At 42.2% G+C, this 19564-nt stretch overlaps 1 protein-coding gene across 3 annotated transcripts in view; it reads left to right on the forward strand.

The window, feature by feature from the left end:
• Nucleotides 1-19564, forward strand: part of ITGB6 (integrin subunit beta 6) — a 183896-nt gene that overhangs the window by 132686 nt on the left and 31646 nt on the right. For all 3 annotated transcript variants that reach the window (XM_033946572.1, XM_033946570.1, XM_033946569.1), the window contains 3 exons: nt 10076-10210; nt 12897-13314; nt 18731-18953. In XM_033946572.1, coding sequence (XP_033802463.1) covers nt 10076-10210; nt 12897-13314; nt 18731-18953 — 776 coding nt within the window. The remainder of the gene's footprint in view (nt 1-10075; nt 10211-12896; nt 13315-18730; nt 18954-19564) is intronic.

Genomic DNA, 19564 nt, shown 5'->3' on the forward strand with positions numbered 1-19564 from the left:
ACTACCTGGGATGATATGTTCTGGGGGTCTCGCAACCCACCTGCACACGTGGGCGGAGCTACAAACAGAAAATCAGATTTCACCCATTCATGTCAATGGAAAAAATGTAAAAAGCTGCCATTCTCACAGTAATTCAAAAATGGCTTGACCGATTTGAACGAAACTTGGTATGCAGATCCCTCACTACCTGGGGTGATATGTTCTGGGGGTCTCGCAGCCCACCTGCACACGTGGGCGGAGCTACAAACAGAAAATCAGATTTCACCCATTCATGTCAATGGAAAAAATGTAAAAAGCTGCCATTCTCACTGTAATTCAAAAACGGCTTGACCGATTTGAACGAAACTTGGTTGCAGATCCCTCACTACCTGGGGTGATATGTTCTGGGGGTCTCGCGGCCCACAACTCTATGTTGCTTGCTCAAGGGTGGGTTCACCCAAGAATTTATATGTTCTTGCTCCAGGAGGTGAAACTAAAATTGTTGTTTATAATCACGTTTTGCGTTAGTTGTATTGTATTCATTTTGTCAAATATTTCACATTATAATTTGAATATTGTACTTTTTATTAAGCTGTAAAAAAATAATTTCATTCACCACTATAAAGTATCTTTATTTGAATCCATTTACAGTGTTATTGCTATAATTAAATACCCGTGCAACGCCGGGGCATCAGTTAGTGTGGTATAAAGATAGACTTCCTGATGGTCTGGGCATCCCAATGGCCTAGACGTTCAGACAGAGGATTTAAAAAATGTATATATTTCTACACATATGGTGATTTGCCTTTCAAAAATAGGCATTTTCTTACTGCCAACTTTGGACGTCTAGTGCCATACATCCAAATGCCCCTCCACGTTTACCATGCTATGTTTCATATATACAGTTAAACTCGGTTTGCAAGTAATGCGGTTTGTGAGTGTTTTGCAAGATGAGCAAAACACTCCAGTAAACTTTGACTTGCAAGACAAGTGTTGACTTGATAGACGAGTCCTCCTAACCACTATCACAAGTGCTACCTGAACAGCTTCTCTGAAAGACGCATGCGCTGAATTTCCCAACATGGTCAACTCATAACCAAGGAAACCCCAAAAGATAATGATTCACAAAAGAAAACTTTCTCATCACCCTCCCTTTGAAACCCACCTCCAAATTCTTGTGCCCTTCTTTTCAGCGGCCTCTAATTGGTGGAGAGCGAGAGCCGGCGTCCGTCCCCGGATGTTGGCTCTGCGGGTACATGCGCAGTCGAGGCGTACCGGATGGCGGTGCGGGTTGAAAGTGGCACTCAAAGTTAAGCGGGAAGGTGACGCGGTCATTTACAACACAGCGCGTGCAGGGGGAGTGAGCTGCGCCGGTGGGTGACAAGGAGGCTCACAAGACAATCCTGTGCATGCCATAGGAGAAGGAGGTTGGGCCCATGAGCCACTTTCTCTCCTGCTGCTTCAGCGTCTACGTTGGCCGCCTTTATGGTCCTAAGCTTGGCTTCCTGCTGTTGTTCCCTTCTTGGGGGGCCCGGGAGTGGGCCTGGCAGGGCGCTCCAACCCACGAGGATGTGCAGGCTTGCCTGCAAAAGATGAGGACATGGAGACAGTGTGGGCTTCTAGTGCTCTTTCATCATCAAGGTGGGTTGTGGAATGAATTATCTGAGTTTCCATTATTTCCTATGGGAAAAGTTGCTTTGATATACTAGCGATTTGGATTACGAGCATGCTTCTGGAACAAATTATGCTCATAAACCAAAGTACCATTGTATATCTATATATATATATAAGTGCCATACTGTCATGCGATACTAGGTTAGTAATGCTTGTATACCATATTTGCTATGCTGTGCTTGTACATATAATACAATGTCTGCCATGCTATATTCACCATACTATGCATGTACAGGCAGTCCCCGAGTTACAGACACCCAACTTAATTACAACTCATACTTAAGAACCCAGTTGCAGTTGCAGTTGATTTCACAGAGCAGTATTTCCAGTGGCCTAGATCCTACACTTCTCCTGTAGCAGATTCAGGAATGATGCATGGCCACATTAAGAACAGTGTATGGTTGTGAATGCTGCACCTTAGAGGGAACACTGCTATTACTACTACTACTACTACTACTACTTATCACTTATACAGCACTGAAAGGCATACGCAGCGCTGTACATTTTGACATATATAAACAGTCCCCCCTTGGACAGTTGGTTTAAAAACGTTTTAAAAACGTAACTTGTTCTTAACCTGGGGACTGCCTGCATATATAAGACAGTTTGCAATGCTATGCTAAGCTAAGCTTGTATATATAAGACTATGTTTACTACGTTAAGTTGCCATCCTATATTTTGTCATGCAATACTCATCATGCTAGGTCACATCATATCATGTTTGTCTTGTTATGTTTTACCATGCTTTGTTATGTATGTAAACTTGTAAGCTGGGAGGACGGGATATAAAACTAACTAAATAAATGTATGGGCGAAATGAATAGGCTGTTATGAGCCGTCTGCTATGTGACACAGGTTATATTTCCGACAGAGCCGGATCCTTTGGCAAGACACCTGCTCTAATGGTAGTTGCAATTCTATAGCAATAACTTTGATCTGAGCTAAGTCTTTAATCACTTCATTGCTGAGCTGAGGAAAATCAGGGTTAACAGAGATCTCAGTAAAATCAGGATTTATTTCCAGTTCAGTTCGTGGGACCTGCTTATTTATTGTTACATAGAAACATGATAGCAGATACACAGAAACATAGAGTATGATGGCAGAAAAGGGCCGTCGGCCCAACAAGTCTACCCACTCGAAGAACCCTCCATCAACAAGAACCCTCCCTCTGAGAATTTCCCGGAGCGAACCCACTCCAAGAACCCTTCCTCAACAAGGGCCCATTTAGTCTGCCCATCCGCAGTAACCATTATCTTTTCCTCTCTCTGAGAGATCCTACATGCCTATCCCAGGACCTTTTGAATTTAGACACAGTCTCTGTCTTCACCACCTCTCCTGGAAGACTGTTTCATGCATCTAACACCCTTTCTGTAAAAAAGTATTTCCTTAGATTACTCCAGAGCTTATCACCTCTTAACTTCATCCTATGCCCTCTCATTCCAGAGTTTCCTTTCAAATTAAAGAGACTCAACTCATGCGCATTTACATTACGTAGGTATTTAAACATCTCTATCATATCTACCCTCTCCCGCCTTTACTCCAAAGTATACAGATTGAGATCTTTAAGTCTGTCCCCATACACCTTATGATGAAGACCACATACCATTTTAGTAGCCTTCCTCTGGACTGACTCCATCCTTTTTAAATCTTTCTGAAGGTGCAGCCTCCAGAATTGTATACAATATTCTAAATGAGGTCTCACCACAATCTTATGCAGGGGCATCAATATCTCCTTTTTCCTACTAAGCATACCTCTCCCTATGCAACCTAACATCTTTCTAGCTTTCGCCGTCACCTTTTCAACCTGTTTGGCTACCTTAAAATCATCATATACAATCACACCCAAGTCTCGCTCTTCTGTCATGCACATAAGCTCTTCACCCCCTAATCTGTACCGTTTCTTCGGGTTTTTGCAGCCCAAATGCATGACCTTGCATTTCTTAGCATTAAATTTTAGCTACCAAATTTCAGACCATTCTTCAAGCTTTGCCAGGTCTTTCTTCATGTTATTCACACCATCCGGTCTACTTTATTGCAGATTTTCGTATCATCCACAAAGAGGCAAATCTTACCTGACAACCCTTCAGCAATATCGTTTATAAAAATGTGAAAAAGAACAAGCCCAAGAACAGAACCTTGAGGCACATCCCTGGTAACATCCCTTTCCTCAGAGCGATCTCCATTGATCACTACCCTCTGTCGCCTTCCACTCAACCAGTTCTTGATCCAGCCCGTCACTTTGGGACCCGTCAGTTTATTTATTAGATGTCTTTGTGGAACACTGTCAAAGGCTTTGCTAAAATCTAAATACACCATATCTAGCACACATCCTCTATCCAATTCTCTGGTCACCCAGTCAAAGAAATTGATCAGATTTGCCTGACAAGACCTACCTCTAGTGAATCCATGTTGCCTCCGGTCCTGTAATCCACAGGATTCCCGAAACTTGACCATTCTTTGTTGCTTAATGTCTTGCCATCTAAAGCAGTCATCAAATGCCTGAATGATAGTTCACCTGTGTGCAGGTTAGAGACAATCCACACTAGGGTTACCACATTTTCCATAAGTAAAATCCAAACCCATAGACCTACCCCCTAGGCTCACCCAATTCCACCCTTTTTCAAATGAAGGCTTAGGATGAAGTTAAGAGATAATAGGCTCAGAAGGAAATTTTTTTTACAGAAAGGTAGTAGAAATGGAATAGTCTCCCAGTAGAGGTGGTGGAGACAAAGACTGTGGCTGAATTCAAGAAAGTGTGGAACAGGTATATGGGATCTCTTAGGGAGAGGAGGAGATACTGGATGCTGCAGATGGGCAGACTTGATGAGCCATTTGGCCTTTATCTGCCATCAAGTTTCTCTGTTTCTATACAATATGTAAAGCTAGTTGTTGAGTTTCCACATTAAATTGTACCATTTTTTCACTAGTTTTTTGGGTTGGTTTTTTGTTGTGTTTTTTTTTAAATTATGATGTCTCCATAAAGGACACACCATAGTGGAGCAGAAAGGAGGATGGCAGAGCTCCAAAGCAATTCACAAATTTCAAATTAGGTGATTTAATCAGTGTATAAATAATGATTTTTCTAACATTCTGTTCTTTTTCTTGTTTTCTGAACAAGTGACCTCTGTGTCTCGAGAATTCACATACTACACAGCCCATCAGAGTTCTTTGTCCAGAAAATACATTTAACCATGCTACTCTGAGGCTAAATGTTTTAGTGACACAATGCACTGACTCACTTTTTAAAAAATATCCAATTCCTTCCATTATAGACATTTTATCCCTTTCTCCAGACCTTTTCATTCTTTGAGAACTACAGTAAGACTATAGACCATGAAATTTGACTGAAAGTCTTACACCACCTGACTCTGGAAGACAGCAAGCTGTGGGCATTAAAGAGATTTGTGCTAAATAATTTTCAAAGCCCCTGAGCTGCTGAAGGAAAGAGAGTCAGAAATGGATCAGACACTAAAACAAACACTTCTGTGTACTTTATAAAAAAATATTTAAAAATGTGGTTTACTTTCTGGCATCTCAAACACACTCAAACATCATTTATAGAAGATCAGAGAAGACAGGGAGGAAGAAAGAATTAGATATTCATTTTACGAGTGAGCTAGCTTGATTCTCAGGATTAAGGACTGGTATGAGGAAAAGTCAGTTCTGGGAAAGCTGGTAGTGACAGCAACATGAATAATTTTCATGTTAATCATATAGAAGGCAGTATAACTGGAACATCAAGATATGAGCATATTACTCCATATCTTCAACAATTGCATCGGTTGCCAGTTGTATTCAGAATTCAATACAAAGCAATTATGTTATGTCACCAATTTCTTTATGTTACGATTCCTCAAATTTTTTTAAAAAATATAACTGTTTATTCAAAAGACAAAATACACGCAAAAGAGCAGATATAGCATTTTCAATATACAGCAAATACAAAACAACCAACCAATAGAACCACGGAAACAAGTGAAGTCCAGGCTTGTGTTCTTATAGCCCGGACCCAGCTATTCCTCACCACGGTAAAAGCCCATCCCTACCCCAACCCTGTCACCCTCCCACCAATCGCCACCCCCACCCCCGTAAAACCCGCCCTCAACCCACTGGCAATAAAGGAACCACTGGCTTCCGCAATCTATTGACCACTTGGCTTTTGATCATAGGGGGTAAAGTATCCAAATAAGAGGCCCAAATGGACAAGAAAAGCTTACTCCTGGAACGAGAAAACCATAGATTCCCATACCATTAACAGATGAAATTTATTGCGCCAATACCAGATGGTGGGTGGGGAGTCCTGAAGCCAATGATTCAGGATGCACTTCTTCCCCACAATTCCTGAAATTTTTAAGAGTATGATGTCTGGTTATCAACCACTAAGATCATTGTGTTCCAATAGTTCCGCATTGCTGAAAACAAAGGCTAACCCTAAATATGTGGAAACGAATGCCATGACTTTTACAAGTGCAGGAGTCAAGCTGTGGAATGGCCTTGTTGGCCAGATTCGAAAATGTGGAGAGAGGAACTCATTTAGGAAAATGTGAAAGACTCAACTATTTGTAGATGCATTTCTTTGAGCAATTGACCTTATGTAAGATAGAATCTGCCTGTTTTTGTTCTTATTTTGTATTAACTTAAAATTTTATGTATATAATTCCCTATAAACCGTTTTGGAAAAAAAACGATATAGAAATTTTAAAAATAAATAAATATAAACAGGGATAAGAAACCGATTTTAGAAGATGTGTGAACATGTAAACTGTTAAGCTGTCCAGTGCTTGGTTCAGCACCATTTGCAGGGTTCTTTTCATAGTAAACTAAACTAAACCTTAATTTTATAGACCAGGTCTTCAATCAAAAAAAGCTCGACTCGGTTTACAATAATGTAAGCAAAATACATAAAGCAAGAGAATAAATGTGAACTAGAATGGCTTAGTTTCCAAAGTGTTTGGTAAACAAGAAAGTTTTCAAAGCTTTTCAGAATAGAACGAAGGGGTCTATACTTCTAAGTGAAAGCGGTAACTCATTCCAGAGCTCATTCCAGAGCTCAGTTAATTTGAAAATGAAAGAGTGGCTGAATCTCATGAAGGTTCTGTTGTTACCCCTAAGGGAAGGAAATGTAAGTTTTAATTTTTGTGAATTCCTAGCGAGATGAGATCTAAGTACATTCCAATCTAAAGGAACCAGAGTGGTAAAGATGCCGAATAAAATTTTAAATGCAATACAAATGCACTTAAATTAAATTCTAAGATACACTGGAAACCAATGTAATTCCTTGAGCAATGGGGTTACGTGATCGAATTTACTCTTACCGAAAATAAGCTTGGCAGCGGTATTCTGTATCAACTGAAGCCTCTGCAGACTGACCTTTGAAAGACCCAGGTACATTGAGTTACATTAATCCAACCTTGACAAGATAACTGACTGAACCAATATAGAGATGTTGCTTAAGCTTGCATTGGGGGAAACACCATTTTTGTCCATTTTTGACCTGAAGAAGTATTGCCTTCAAAAGCAAGTCAAAAAAATGTATTTAGCCTAATAAAAAAATGTATCATTTATCTTACATAAGTTACATAAGAACCGTCATGTCCAGATCAGACCTTTGGTCCATCAAGTCTGGTGACCTGCACACTCGGAGGCCCAGCCAGGTGTACATCTGGCGTAATTTTAGTCACCCATATCCCTCTATGCCTCTCGTAAGGAGATGTGCATCTAGTTTGCTTTTAAATCCTAGGACGGTGGATTCTGCAATAACCTCCTCTGTCTACCACTCGCTGCGTGAAGCAGAACTTCCTGATATTTGTCCTGGACTTGTCCCTCCCCAGCTTCAGTCCATGTCCTCTTGTCCGTGTCACATTGGACATTGTAAATAACTTATTTTCCTGCTCTATTTTGTCGATTCCTTTCAGTATTTTGAAAGTCTCGATCATATCCCCTCGCAGTCTCCTCTTCCCAAGGGAGAACAATCCCAGTCTCCTAAGTTGTTCCTCGTATTCCAAGTTCTCCATACCTTTCTCCATACCTTTGCTCGTCTCTGCACCCTCTCTAGCAGTTTTATATCCTTCTTTAGGTTGGGAGACCAATGTTGGACACAGTATTCCAAGTGTGGTGTGACCATTGCTCTATAAAGCGGCATTATAACCCTCTCCGATCTACTCATGATTCCCTTCTTTATCATGCCTAACAATCTATTTGCTTTCTTTGCCGCTGCCGCACATTGTGTTGTCTATCAGTACACCCAGGTCCTTTTCATGTTCGCTCTTAGCCAGAGTTGCACCTGACATTTTATACTCGTGTTCCTTGTTCTTTCTGCCTAAATGCATTTCTTTGCACTTTTCCACATTAAACTTCATCTGCCATTTCTCTGCCCATTTCTCTATCCTTCTGCGATCTGATTGCCCGGCATAGCTTTGTGTCATCTGCAGACTTGATGATTTCACTGGATGTTCCTTCTTCGAGGTCATTGATGAAAATATTAAATAAGATGGGCCCAAGTACCGAGCCCTGGGGCACACCGCTAGTCACTTTCTCCCAATCTAAGAACTTCCCATTTATGTCCACTCTCTGCTTTCTGTTCTCTAGCCATTTGTCTACCCATCTTAGTATATCTCCCTCTATTCCATGGCTTAGTAGTTTCCTGAAAAGTCTTTTATGTGGAACCTTGTCGAACGCTTTGTGGGAGTCCAAGTATATTATGTCCACCGGTTCTCCACTATCAATTTGTTCACTGTCTCAAAAAATTGAAGTAAATTCGTCAAACATGATTTCCCTTTCCTAAAGCCATGTTGACTGGCTCTCATCAGGTCATGTGTATCCAAGTGCTGGACTATGCTATCTTTAATCAATGCTTCAACCATCTTTCCAGAGACAGACGTAAGATTCAAAGGTCTGTAGTTGCCCGGTTCTCTTCTTGATCCTTTTTTGAAAATTGGCGTGACATTTGCTATCTTCCAGTCATCCGGTATCTGTCCAGTTTTAATTGACAGGTTGGCAAGTTTTTGCAATAGTTCTCCGATTTCAACCTTCAGTTCTTTTAAGACTCTCGGGTGAATTCCATCCGGTCCAGGGGATTTGTCACTTTTAAGTTTGTCGATCGGGTAGTATATCTGGTCCAAGTCCACTTCTACTGTGGTGAGGCTGTCCTCTTTTACACCTTTGAACATTTTCACTGCTTCTGGTATTGTTGCGGTATCCTCCTTCATAAAGACAGACGCATAGAAGGAATTTAGTCTGTCTGCAATTTGTTTGTCTTCCTTGATGTACCCTTTTCTCCCCTGGTCGTCCAGCAGTCCCACCGCCTCTTTTGCAGGTTTTTTCCCTTTTATGTTTGTTTGTTTTTTGTAAACAGTTCTGCACATGACACGTTATGTGTTCCCAAAGATTTGCAGGTTATTTATCTGCCACAAATTTTGTAGACATTTGCAGCAGATGTAGACAAGGCAATCTGCTTGCTAAGTTTGTTACAGCCAAATAGATCTGTGCAAGAAGTGCAGACCTCCCAATGGGGTTTAGTTCTAGTTTGGGGTGGCCTTTCCCACGACATAGGTAATATCCTTTTGTGTGGGACAGAACAGATTCTCTGCCCTGTTCTCAATCAGGTCCGTAAACCCGCTATATATAAAGACACATTACAGACCTCACAGCATACCCTGAAGAAGGCCACAGCATGATGGCTGAAACGTCGGTTCTTTCTACACAAGATACGGCGAGACTCAGAAACCTGTTACAATCATGACACCAGCCGCGGAAGCCTATGAGAACAGATTCTCTTGGCGTCTGATTCAGCCAAATCTGGAGTTTGCCACTCCCCTCATGCTGGAGCATGATCAAATACTGTTCAGCGATGCTATGGCCCAGAAACTGTTTACTCAGAGATCCCACAGAAATGTGGTGCAGGGTTTACTGGTAGGACTGTGTGAACCACACAGAAAAAGCGGCATACAAGTTCCATCCCCTTTACCTATCCCTTAAATAACAACCTCTGCGGTGCATATTCTGTTGTTCAGGGTTGCATTTAGAGGGTCCTGCACAGGAGACATGTCTGATGCATTTGGAGTCTGGGCATGCAGCCTGGAAGGGCTGAGAATCTGAGAAGTGGGAAGCAGTCCAGACTACAGAGTGCTTATGACAGCACAGGTACAAAAGGAAAGAGGTACAAAAATGCTTGGGTCAGCGAGGAAGGGAAGATAGTACTGGGGGGTCAAGCTAGGAAGACAGTGTTCTGACTACAGTCTGAATTATTGTCCATTGTGTTGTCAGTAGGTGACGGTATATGATTATAGCAACTCATAAGTTATTTCTTCTTCTCTTCTTGCTTTATTTGAAAACGTAACCTTGTGTCAAATAAAACACATAAATAGTGAACTGATGTCTACTGCCACAAAAATAATGTCATTGGCCCTGCTGCTGTTCTCAGGAGCTGCGTTCGGAAGTAGACCTGGAGGTGCTGGGAGACACAGAAGGCCTCACCCTTTCCTTCACGGCACTTTGCAGCAAGGACAAGGTTCTGCCACACCTGAAGAAATGCTCTAACATAAAAGTAGGGGACACGGTAAGCACACTGTGTGAAAGTTTGCTAGCGATAATGAATATTTTAAAACATTGAAGCTGGAAACTAAACCTGCCTACTCTGTCCTGCAGAAATTATGGATGTGAACTGGTAAAAAAAAAAGTTGTGGTTTGTTTTTAGAATTTTTCCCTCTTCTTGGGCCTTTTTTTTTTAATTTTGCAGAATCATTAAATTAGAAAAAAAAATTTAATGCAATAAAAGTTTTCAGTAGTCACACATTTACTATACATGCATTAATTCATGGGCGAATGCGGGTTAAAATCGATTTTGCACTCCCTAAGGGTATGATATTCCAAAGGGTTTAACCAGGCTGAAGAGGCTGCTGCCCTGTAAAGCCCTGCCTAGATGGCCATCTACCAATCTTCAGCAGCATATAAGGAGGTACTGTCACTAAATATTGCCTATCTGGTTAATGAGTGCCAAGGCAGATTTTTGGCAGAACCAATATTTAACCAGTTAGCAGAAATGTTCCATCTGCTAACTGGTTAAGTAAGTGGATAAAGTTAGGACAGCATAATAATTGGGCCAATCTAAATGTGGGCTGGTGCCCGCTTAACTTTGAGGAAACCACATGTATCCAGATATTTAATGCTGGAGCCCAGACATGGCCCAGCATTGAATATTAGGACTTAGCTTGCTGCTGTTAGCAACTTTAAAACCACTGACCTCCAAGGGCTGAATATCACCATCAAGCCAAATATGTACCAATGAAAGCACATCCCTGGCAGAAATGTTAGTACAGTAATTATTTTCTGAGTTACAGCCACATGTGAATAACGCTCCCAGATGTACGGTGTGTGGGTTTGTGCTTATCTCCTCCCCATGTTATTTTTATCGCCAGCCGCTGCGGTAAAATCTCCGATGCACATAGGAATTAATTCTGTGAGCATCGGAGCTTTTACTGCAGCGGCCAGCAATAAAAAAAAAGAACACCCTAAAGTGGTTTGATAAAAGGGGGCCTTAATTAGGTAAATCAGAACCTATTTTTTTCCACAAATATTTTTTTAATATTTAGGATGGAGTTCCCAAATTTCACAGCCCCATTCTAATTCTTGTCAGTTTTTCTCATCAGGCACAGTAGGTTATTTCCTTGTCCCCAGAGGGCTCACAATGTAAGGCCCTCTTTTACTAAGCTGTGGTAGAAGTTTCCACCATAGCCCAGAGCGCTAAATGCTCCAACGCTCATAGGAATTCTAGGAGCATCGAAGCATTTAGCGCTCCGGGCCACAGTAGAAACCTCTACCACGGCATAGTAAAAGGGGGGAGGGGGTTCAATTTGTACCTGAGGATTAATGGAGGATTAAGTGACTCGCCCAAGATCGCAGGAGCAGCAGTAGATTCAGATCTGGCTTTTCCTGCTTCTCAGCCTGCTGCTCTATTAGCTTATTCCTCTCATAAATTTGAGACTGCCTACTTCTCTGAAAGTTGAATTGAAATTAAACTGCGAGTACCGTGGTATGGAGCTGACCAGCCTGATGTGTTTAGGCAGGGGTTCTCAACCCAGGCCTCAGGACACAGGACACATTCAACCAGTCAGGTCTTCGGGATACCCACAATGGGGCAGTGGAGGGTAAGTGACTTGCCCAAAGTCAAGGGGGAACAGTCTGGGGTGAAACTCAGGGTGCTGGAGCAGCAGCTCTAGCCACTAGGGCACTCCTCCCCTCCCGGAGAAAGCTTACCCCGGGATCAGTAGCATGGAATGTTGCTATTATGTGGGTTTCACCTGGATTGGCCACTGTTGGAAACAGGATATTGGTCTAGATGGACCATTGGTCTGAACCAGTATGGCTATTCTTATGTTCTTTTGAATATGCACACGATAAATTTGCATACAGTGGAGGCAGTGTATGCAAATGTATCTCATGCATAGCCATTGTTGGTATCTTGAAAACCTGACTGGCTCAGTGTGTTCCAAAGACTGGGTTAAGAACCTTTGGTGACATGTTAAGGCTAGGGTTACCATATGGCTCCAAAAAAAAAAAAAAAAAAAGAAGGACGGATTGAGATTGAAAGCAATGGAAGTAAAACCTGGATGTCGCAATCCGTCCCCCTTTTCCTAGAGCCATATTATGGTAACCCTAAGGCCACTTTTTACCACTGTTTGGCTCAGATTGTGAGCCCTCCTGAGATAGGGAAATACATTACATTAAGAACATAAGAACATAAGAAGTTGCCTCCGCTGAGTCAGGCCAGAGGTCCATCTTGCCCAGCGGACCGCTCCCGCGGCGGCCCATCAGGCCTAATTGCCTGATCAGTGTCCCTTACATTACATTAGGGACTTCTAGTCCGCCTATACCTTGCAGTTCAAGGCGGACTACCTACAGTAGTTGCATGTACACTGTTTCAATAGCTTTCTGGCGGCATATAAGAAATTTAAAATAAATAAATATTTTACAACTGGTAGAAAGATAAGAAAGGTAAAGCCCAAACAATGGTAGAAATCTGCTCCATTTGGAAAATACTGTGCCTTCCTATCTGTAAACATGCGAGACTTGGATCCCTATAAGTACATTGAAAATGGTAGGTAAGTATTACACTTCATTGACCCGAGTGATGACTTTACTGCAGTATACTTTCTCTTTTATCAAGGCCTTTATTACATTTTATCAACAACTGTTTCAGCATAGAGTGAATCAATCCCTGGTATAGTATTTTCATTTTTCTTTAGGTTTCTTTCAATGTAACTATAGGTCTAACAACCTGTGAGAAGAAAAGCAGGCATATTATAATAAAGCCGGTGGGCCTGAGAGATACGCTGGAGATTGAGATCCGACCTGAATGCAGCTGCACGTGCCAGAACAGTGTGGATGTGAACAGCACCAAGTGCAGCAAAGGGAATGGCTCCTTCGAATGTGGAGTTTGCCTCTGCCACCCGGGCTACATTGGCCCTCACTGCGAATGCAGCGAGGATCTGCTGAGCATAAACTCCTGCAAAGGTGCCCCAGAGCACGATTCCTGCTCTGGGCGTGGGGACTGTAACTGCGGACAATGTAACTGCCACTCCTCAGCCTATGGGCGCATTTATGGACAGCACTGTGAATGTGACGATTTTTCATGCGTGAGATTTAAAGGACTGGTGTGCGCAGGTACAGTATGTTTGTGGGAGGGAGGGGCAATATAGTTCACACAATTGCCAGGATGTGAGATTCCCATTTGAATATTCCAACTTTCAGTCCATCATTCCAACTGGGGATATTCTAGCTTGGGTTGGAATATCAACATTCAGTAGGTTAAAAAATAAAGGATTTATGCTCCTAGTTTTGGGGCTCTTTTACTAAAGCTTAGCATATGCTAATGGACATTAACATGCGCTAAATCTAAGAAGCCCAATATAAATCTATGGTCTTTTTTTAAAATTTAGCATGCATTAATTCTGTAAGCGTAAACTTGATAGGTACCATTGACTCATGTTCAAGTCCTAGCAATTCGATGAACATCATCAAGTGTTCATGGTGAAATACAGAAGCAGATTGCCGGGCCTTTCCTCTGTGCAGTATAAATTTGATGTTGTCGCCATTGTTGCATCAAATGATTCTTTGCCTCCAATATTACCCATCTGCTGCTGCTGCCCAGATGGGTGGTACATCGTTCGTCTGATATCTCTGCTGAAATCTTTCCACCTGCTGGTAGCGTAACTACCAATGGCATAACTTTCAGCTTCTCAGATGAGCTCAAGCCCCAGTGGAATGACAAGTCCATGTACCATGTAGTAAAAGGGCTCCTTTGAGAGCTATGATCGTAAATTGTCCTCTCTGAAAATATAGTAGGGCTAAGGGCATAAAGTATAAAAAGTGGGAGGTAACAAAGGGCAAATTTAGGGTGGGGGAAAAGGAGCTTAATACTGATTTCAGTACTAGGCTCATAAATTTAGGTAAACAAATGTGAGGCCTACATTTATTAGCATCACTTTTAAGCTGCTAAATTAAGATGAATTTTCAGCTGAATAGTTATGCTCTTATGTTTGGCTGACAATAGGGTACAAATTTAGGTAGCTAATTTAGGAGCTTGTCATTTTGTGAAAATTGGGCCCCAAATTCCTATTTGCATGATCTATCATAGACTCTTGTGTGTTAAGGAATCCTGGCTTTTCCATACTGATTTTACTAAATCCTCTCTAGGATTTTGTTACAAGCACCAGTTAAGTGTAGAGGTAAAAGGAGTTCTTCTTCTTCCTCAGACCCATAAAAGCTTGATTTTCAGGGACAAAACCTGGTCCATAAAATTAGTTTGCTGTCACCAAAAGCTGCTGACCTTTTGGTCTCAAACATCCCAAAAAGCCCCAATTTCAAGCCCCACTTTCCTGAAGTTGAAATCTTCAATTGCCCTGATTTCAGGAAACTTTAATTTGTACTTGGACCAGGTTAATGACCTTAAAATGGAGGAGTTTCTGGAACCAAGGTCACTGTAAAGTCACTGCCAACTGGTTTCCTCAGTGGTCCATTAGGAAAAGCATATTTTGGATTTAGTCTTTCAACTGCATTGACAAGAAATACAAGCGTTTTCCATGGCAAAAAGGAGGGATTAGGCATTTAGTTGATTCTGATCAGCCACAACCTAGAAGGGGCTCCTTCCACTCAGTGGCATAGTAAGGGAGGGGCAATCCATCCCAAGCGCCATCTTGGAGTGGGTGCCAGCACCCCTCCTCCTCGCCACCCTCCTCTGCTCCTTCCCATTCCTCCCCTCCCCCCCCCCCCCCCCGCCGTGGGTGCACTTTGGAAGGCCCCCTCACCGTATTTCTATCTCTTCGCTAGTGCAAACAGCACTGCCAACCTGTTGCTCGCGTCAGTGTCAGCTCTCCCTCCGACGTCACTTCTAGGTCCTGTGCCTAAGAAGTAATGTCATAGGGAGAGCCAATGCTGACACGGGCAGCAAGTTGATGATGCTGCTCGTGCCGAGGAAGTTAAAAGAGGTATGGGGTAGGGAAGGGAAGGGGTGTGCTTGTGGCGGGGGGGGGGGCAGGGAAGGAGCAGGGGGGTGGAGAAGAGAGTAGAGAGAGGGGTAGAGAAGAGGGCAGATAGGGGCAGCACCATCCCAGGCACCTCTCACCCTCACTACAAAAAATTTGTAGAGCACATTTTAAATGATTGGGGATATCAAACACAATACAAATTAACCCACCCTGAACACAATGAAGGTGCTTGCTCTATACTGGGGTTGCTCAGCATCCACTGGCATCCACAAGGCTGACTCTTGAGGAGCACAGAGGAAGGCTAGACTTGGGTTCTTCTTGGGTGGCTCGTTAGATTGATATTAATATGATTGTGACTCGCCTTGAGCTAACTGGTGGGTGAATCATGAATTACCATACAGTAAAGTAAAACAATCAGTGAATGACACTTCCATTTGACCTTTAGTTTGAAACAAGTTTGAGAAGCTTCTAGATAAAACTGAAAGTCTATTTATTTGTAGTGACAATTTTAAGAGTGATGTTATATGTCTAAGGGGCTCATTTTTAAAGCACTTAGACACACAAAGTACCATTGTGTGTCTGCTTTGAAAATATGCTTCTAAATGTGTTAAAATATTGGGAGTAAATATTCATAGCAATTTAAAATGCCAGGAGAGGCTCTGGGCCATTAAAATTGCTTGGTTGAAAGGGATAGGGACTTGTAAACTGCCTTTTTGTAGTTATACAACCACACTCAAAGCAGTTTACAATTTACATACAGGTACATCAAGCATTTTGCTTATCTGTCCCAGTGGGCTCATAGTCTATCTAATGTACCTGGGGCAGTGGAGGATTAAGTGACTGTACTACACTCTCAACTCTAACTTGCTTGGTTGAGATAAAGCAAGGCCATTCAATGGCACTTAACCAGACAGAGTCATTTAATATTTCTGTAAACTGGTTATCCCCCAACTGGTGAGGTTAGGGGGCAGGCCAGGGACAGAGTTTGGGTAGAGCAGTGACATAGCTGGTTAGCGGTGATATTCAGTCTGCTAATCAACTAGGCAACTGCATAAAGGGGTGCTTTTACTAAATTGTGGTAAGCACTAACTTACTACAGCTTAAAATGCATAACCAGTGGCTAAGGCAACCCATGGTAATTTTGGCATCTGAACCTGCTTCCCATATTCTAAAAAATAGAATGTATTTTTTTTAACACTGGAAGCGGAGCCGCATAGAGAGTAGGCATGTGCAGCACTAATCAATTAACTCATGCACTAATGGGCAAATGCTAATGGGAAAATTAGCATATGGCCACTAATTTAAAAAATAGAAAACTCAGCCATTTTACCCATGAGGCCAAAATGGCCTTAGCAGTCAGGAATGACTCATCTAAGCGCGCTCTAAGGCCACTTTTTACCATCGTTTGGTAAAAGAGCCCCAAAGTTGGAACAAAAGGTTGTCCTAACTTTATGTGGTAAGGTTAACCAAGCACCAGTTAACCTCCAGGTGGCAGCCAATGACGTCCCAGGGCTCCACTCTGATCTCTGTATCCTACCCCGCAACTTTACATAGATGGCTCAGCCCCCTACCTCTTTGGGTCCTCGGTGGTCTAGGGGGAAACAGGAGCAAGGCCCACTCACTCCTACCTGGCACAGCCTGTACTTCGAAATGGCTACCATGAATACTTCAGGCTGGTATTGAATAAGTGGGGCTAATTTCACCGTGGGCTGAATATCAATCAATTAGTATTGTGATGTTAGACAGCTATTATACAAGAGATGGATACCCATCATGAATTATTAAAAAGCAAAATTCTACTGTTATATATAGAACTTATAGATCAAATAATCAATTGCATGTTAATAATTTTTAGAACGCCAGACTCTTCCAATCTATTGCATTTTGGAGTGTTATTTTTTTAGTCAAGGCTAGGTAATACTGGACCTTTCTTCTATGTGTCTAGTAAAAGTCTCTCCCCACCCCTACCTCCCTTGAGTATAAGAACCTAAAAATTGCCATCCTGTGTCAAATCAAAGGCCCATTTAGCTCAGTATCCTACTTCTAACATTGACCAAGTCAGGTCCCAAGCACCTCAAAAGGATTTTATGCTACCGACCCTCAGGGACAAAAAGTGGTTTACCCCATGTCTAACTTACTAATGGTTTATGATATACCTCCAGGAGTTTGTCCAAACCATTTTAAAACCTAGCTGTGCAAACTGTTTTTACCACATCCTACAGGAATGAGTTCCAGAGCTTAAATATGCACTGAGTGAAAAAAATATTTTCTCCTATTTGTTTTAGAAGTATTACTGTGTAATACAACAGGTTATAAAGAGATTGAGACTGGTAAGGATATTACAGTAGCAGTGGCATAGTATGGGTAGGAGGCGCACTCTTCTCCACGCCCCCCAGTTCTTCATACCCCCCACTCCTCCCCAACCCCCACTCCACACTCATGCTCTCCTTTCCCCCTTGAACCTGTTAATCCTTACCAGTGCATATGGCTTTTTCCAGCATGCTCCTCATGCCAGCTTTGGATTTCCCTCTGACATCACTTCCTGGCCCTTGACCCAGAAATGATTCAGAGGGGAACCAGGCTGGCACGAGCAACAGGCAGGAGAAGTTGCTTGTGTTAGCAAAGATTTACAGAGGTATGGCGTGGGGGGGGGGGAAGGATGGCGGGGGCGGGGCATGCATGGTATGGCGGGGCATAGAGGTTCTGGCACCCCTGACATGGCACCCTGGGGCAGTCTGCCCCCCCTCCCTCACTACGCCACTGTACACTAGCACCCTTCAGGTATATACTTAAATTTTTCTTAACCCAGAGGTAGAGTTTAGGTTCAGCTGAATCTGCATGATCCAGAGAGGGCTGTGTAGACTTCAGAGGTTCCAATTTATTAGGAGTTATGACAAGGGGAAAATAAAAGAAACTGGGCAACTACATGTACATAATCTGTTATAAGATTCTGTGTTGATATGTTTCTTCATGTCACGGATTCACATTCACTCCCAGTTCATAGTAGCTGAGAGCCTAGTGGCAAATGATAATGACCAGGGCTGGCTTTACATATGTGGTGCCCCCTGCAGGAGGGTGGGGACAACATTTTGCAAAATGATCAGCTTTAGCAGAGCAGAAGGGAGATGCTTTCCTTCAGTGAAGGATTGTAGCATTTAGCACACACCTTTTCTTCACTTCCAATCAGTGGAGGTTGGTACCAACATGAGTTCAGCACCCATAGACATGTGCCTAGCCTCCTTGGAAATATTGTCCTGGTAGCACCTATCTGGAATTAACTGTTGACCTCAAATTATCAGCAAACAGGGGGCCATTAACCGATATTCACTGGCATCCCTGATAATCTCAACTGAGACTCTGAAGGTTGAATAAATATGGAAATACTCTACTCTTAGCTCAAGAAACAATTCTTCTAGAATAGGATTGAAGCACAATAATGGTACAGTGTTATTCCACCAATGTATATCTTCTCTCAGCTGGATCTCTCTCCTATTTAAAATTATAGTCCACTTTGTTCAAATGCATCCTTTATTATTAAAATGTTGTTATCTATCTTGAATGTGTTTCTCAGTAATATGGCCATTATTTTCCAGGTCACGGAGACTGTGATTGTGGGGAATGTGTATGCCACAATGGCTGGACTGGTGAATACTGCAACTGTACAACCAATTTTGACACATGTATGTCTGCGGATGGAGAGCTCTGCAGTGGGCGTGGAGAATGTGTTTGTGGAAAATGTATCTGTGCTAACCCCGGGGTCTCTGGAAGCACCTGTGAAAGATGCCCCATATGTGGTGATCCCTGCAACTCTAAACGGTGAGAGTGGTTGGGGCATCATCTTTCTCTTTTCTATTCGCTTCATGTTACAATTACACAAAGATATTAATCAGAAGACGAGAACCCAAAGTTTCCACAATATGACAACGAACTAAACAAAAAAATTGTGGAAACTAATGTTCCTGATGCAGGCTTTTATTCAGTCTGCAAAATCAGAAAAACAATCCACATGTGTAAGACAAAGAGGACCCAACACGGTCCACGTCTTCCTCAGTGGTCCCAATGGTTGTGATTATATCACAAATTATGTGGATGTTGAAGTAAAAGCCCATGCTCGTAAATGCCGTTTGAAAAAACTAGCTCCATAAGAACGGTGTCAAATATATATTAATACCATGGGACTCTGTTCAGGTTGTGTATGCCTTTTAGTGCAGTTTTTTTAAATTCTAGAAATGAAAAACAGTATGGAACCAGATCGCAGAATAATACAAATACCTCCTAATTCAATAAATTTGCACACACAATTTGGCGCTAAACACGCAAAGTTGTGTACACAAGTTATAGAATAGTAATGAGACCTAGAATTAGGTTTAAGACACATAGGCCTAGATTCACATAGGCCTAGATTCACTCATGCACTAATGGGCAAA

This window comes from Geotrypetes seraphini, chromosome 5 (assembly GCF_902459505.1).
Source record: "Geotrypetes seraphini chromosome 5, aGeoSer1.1, whole genome shotgun sequence".
NCBI classification, from domain to species: Eukaryota; Metazoa; Chordata; class Amphibia; order Gymnophiona; family Dermophiidae; genus Geotrypetes; species Geotrypetes seraphini.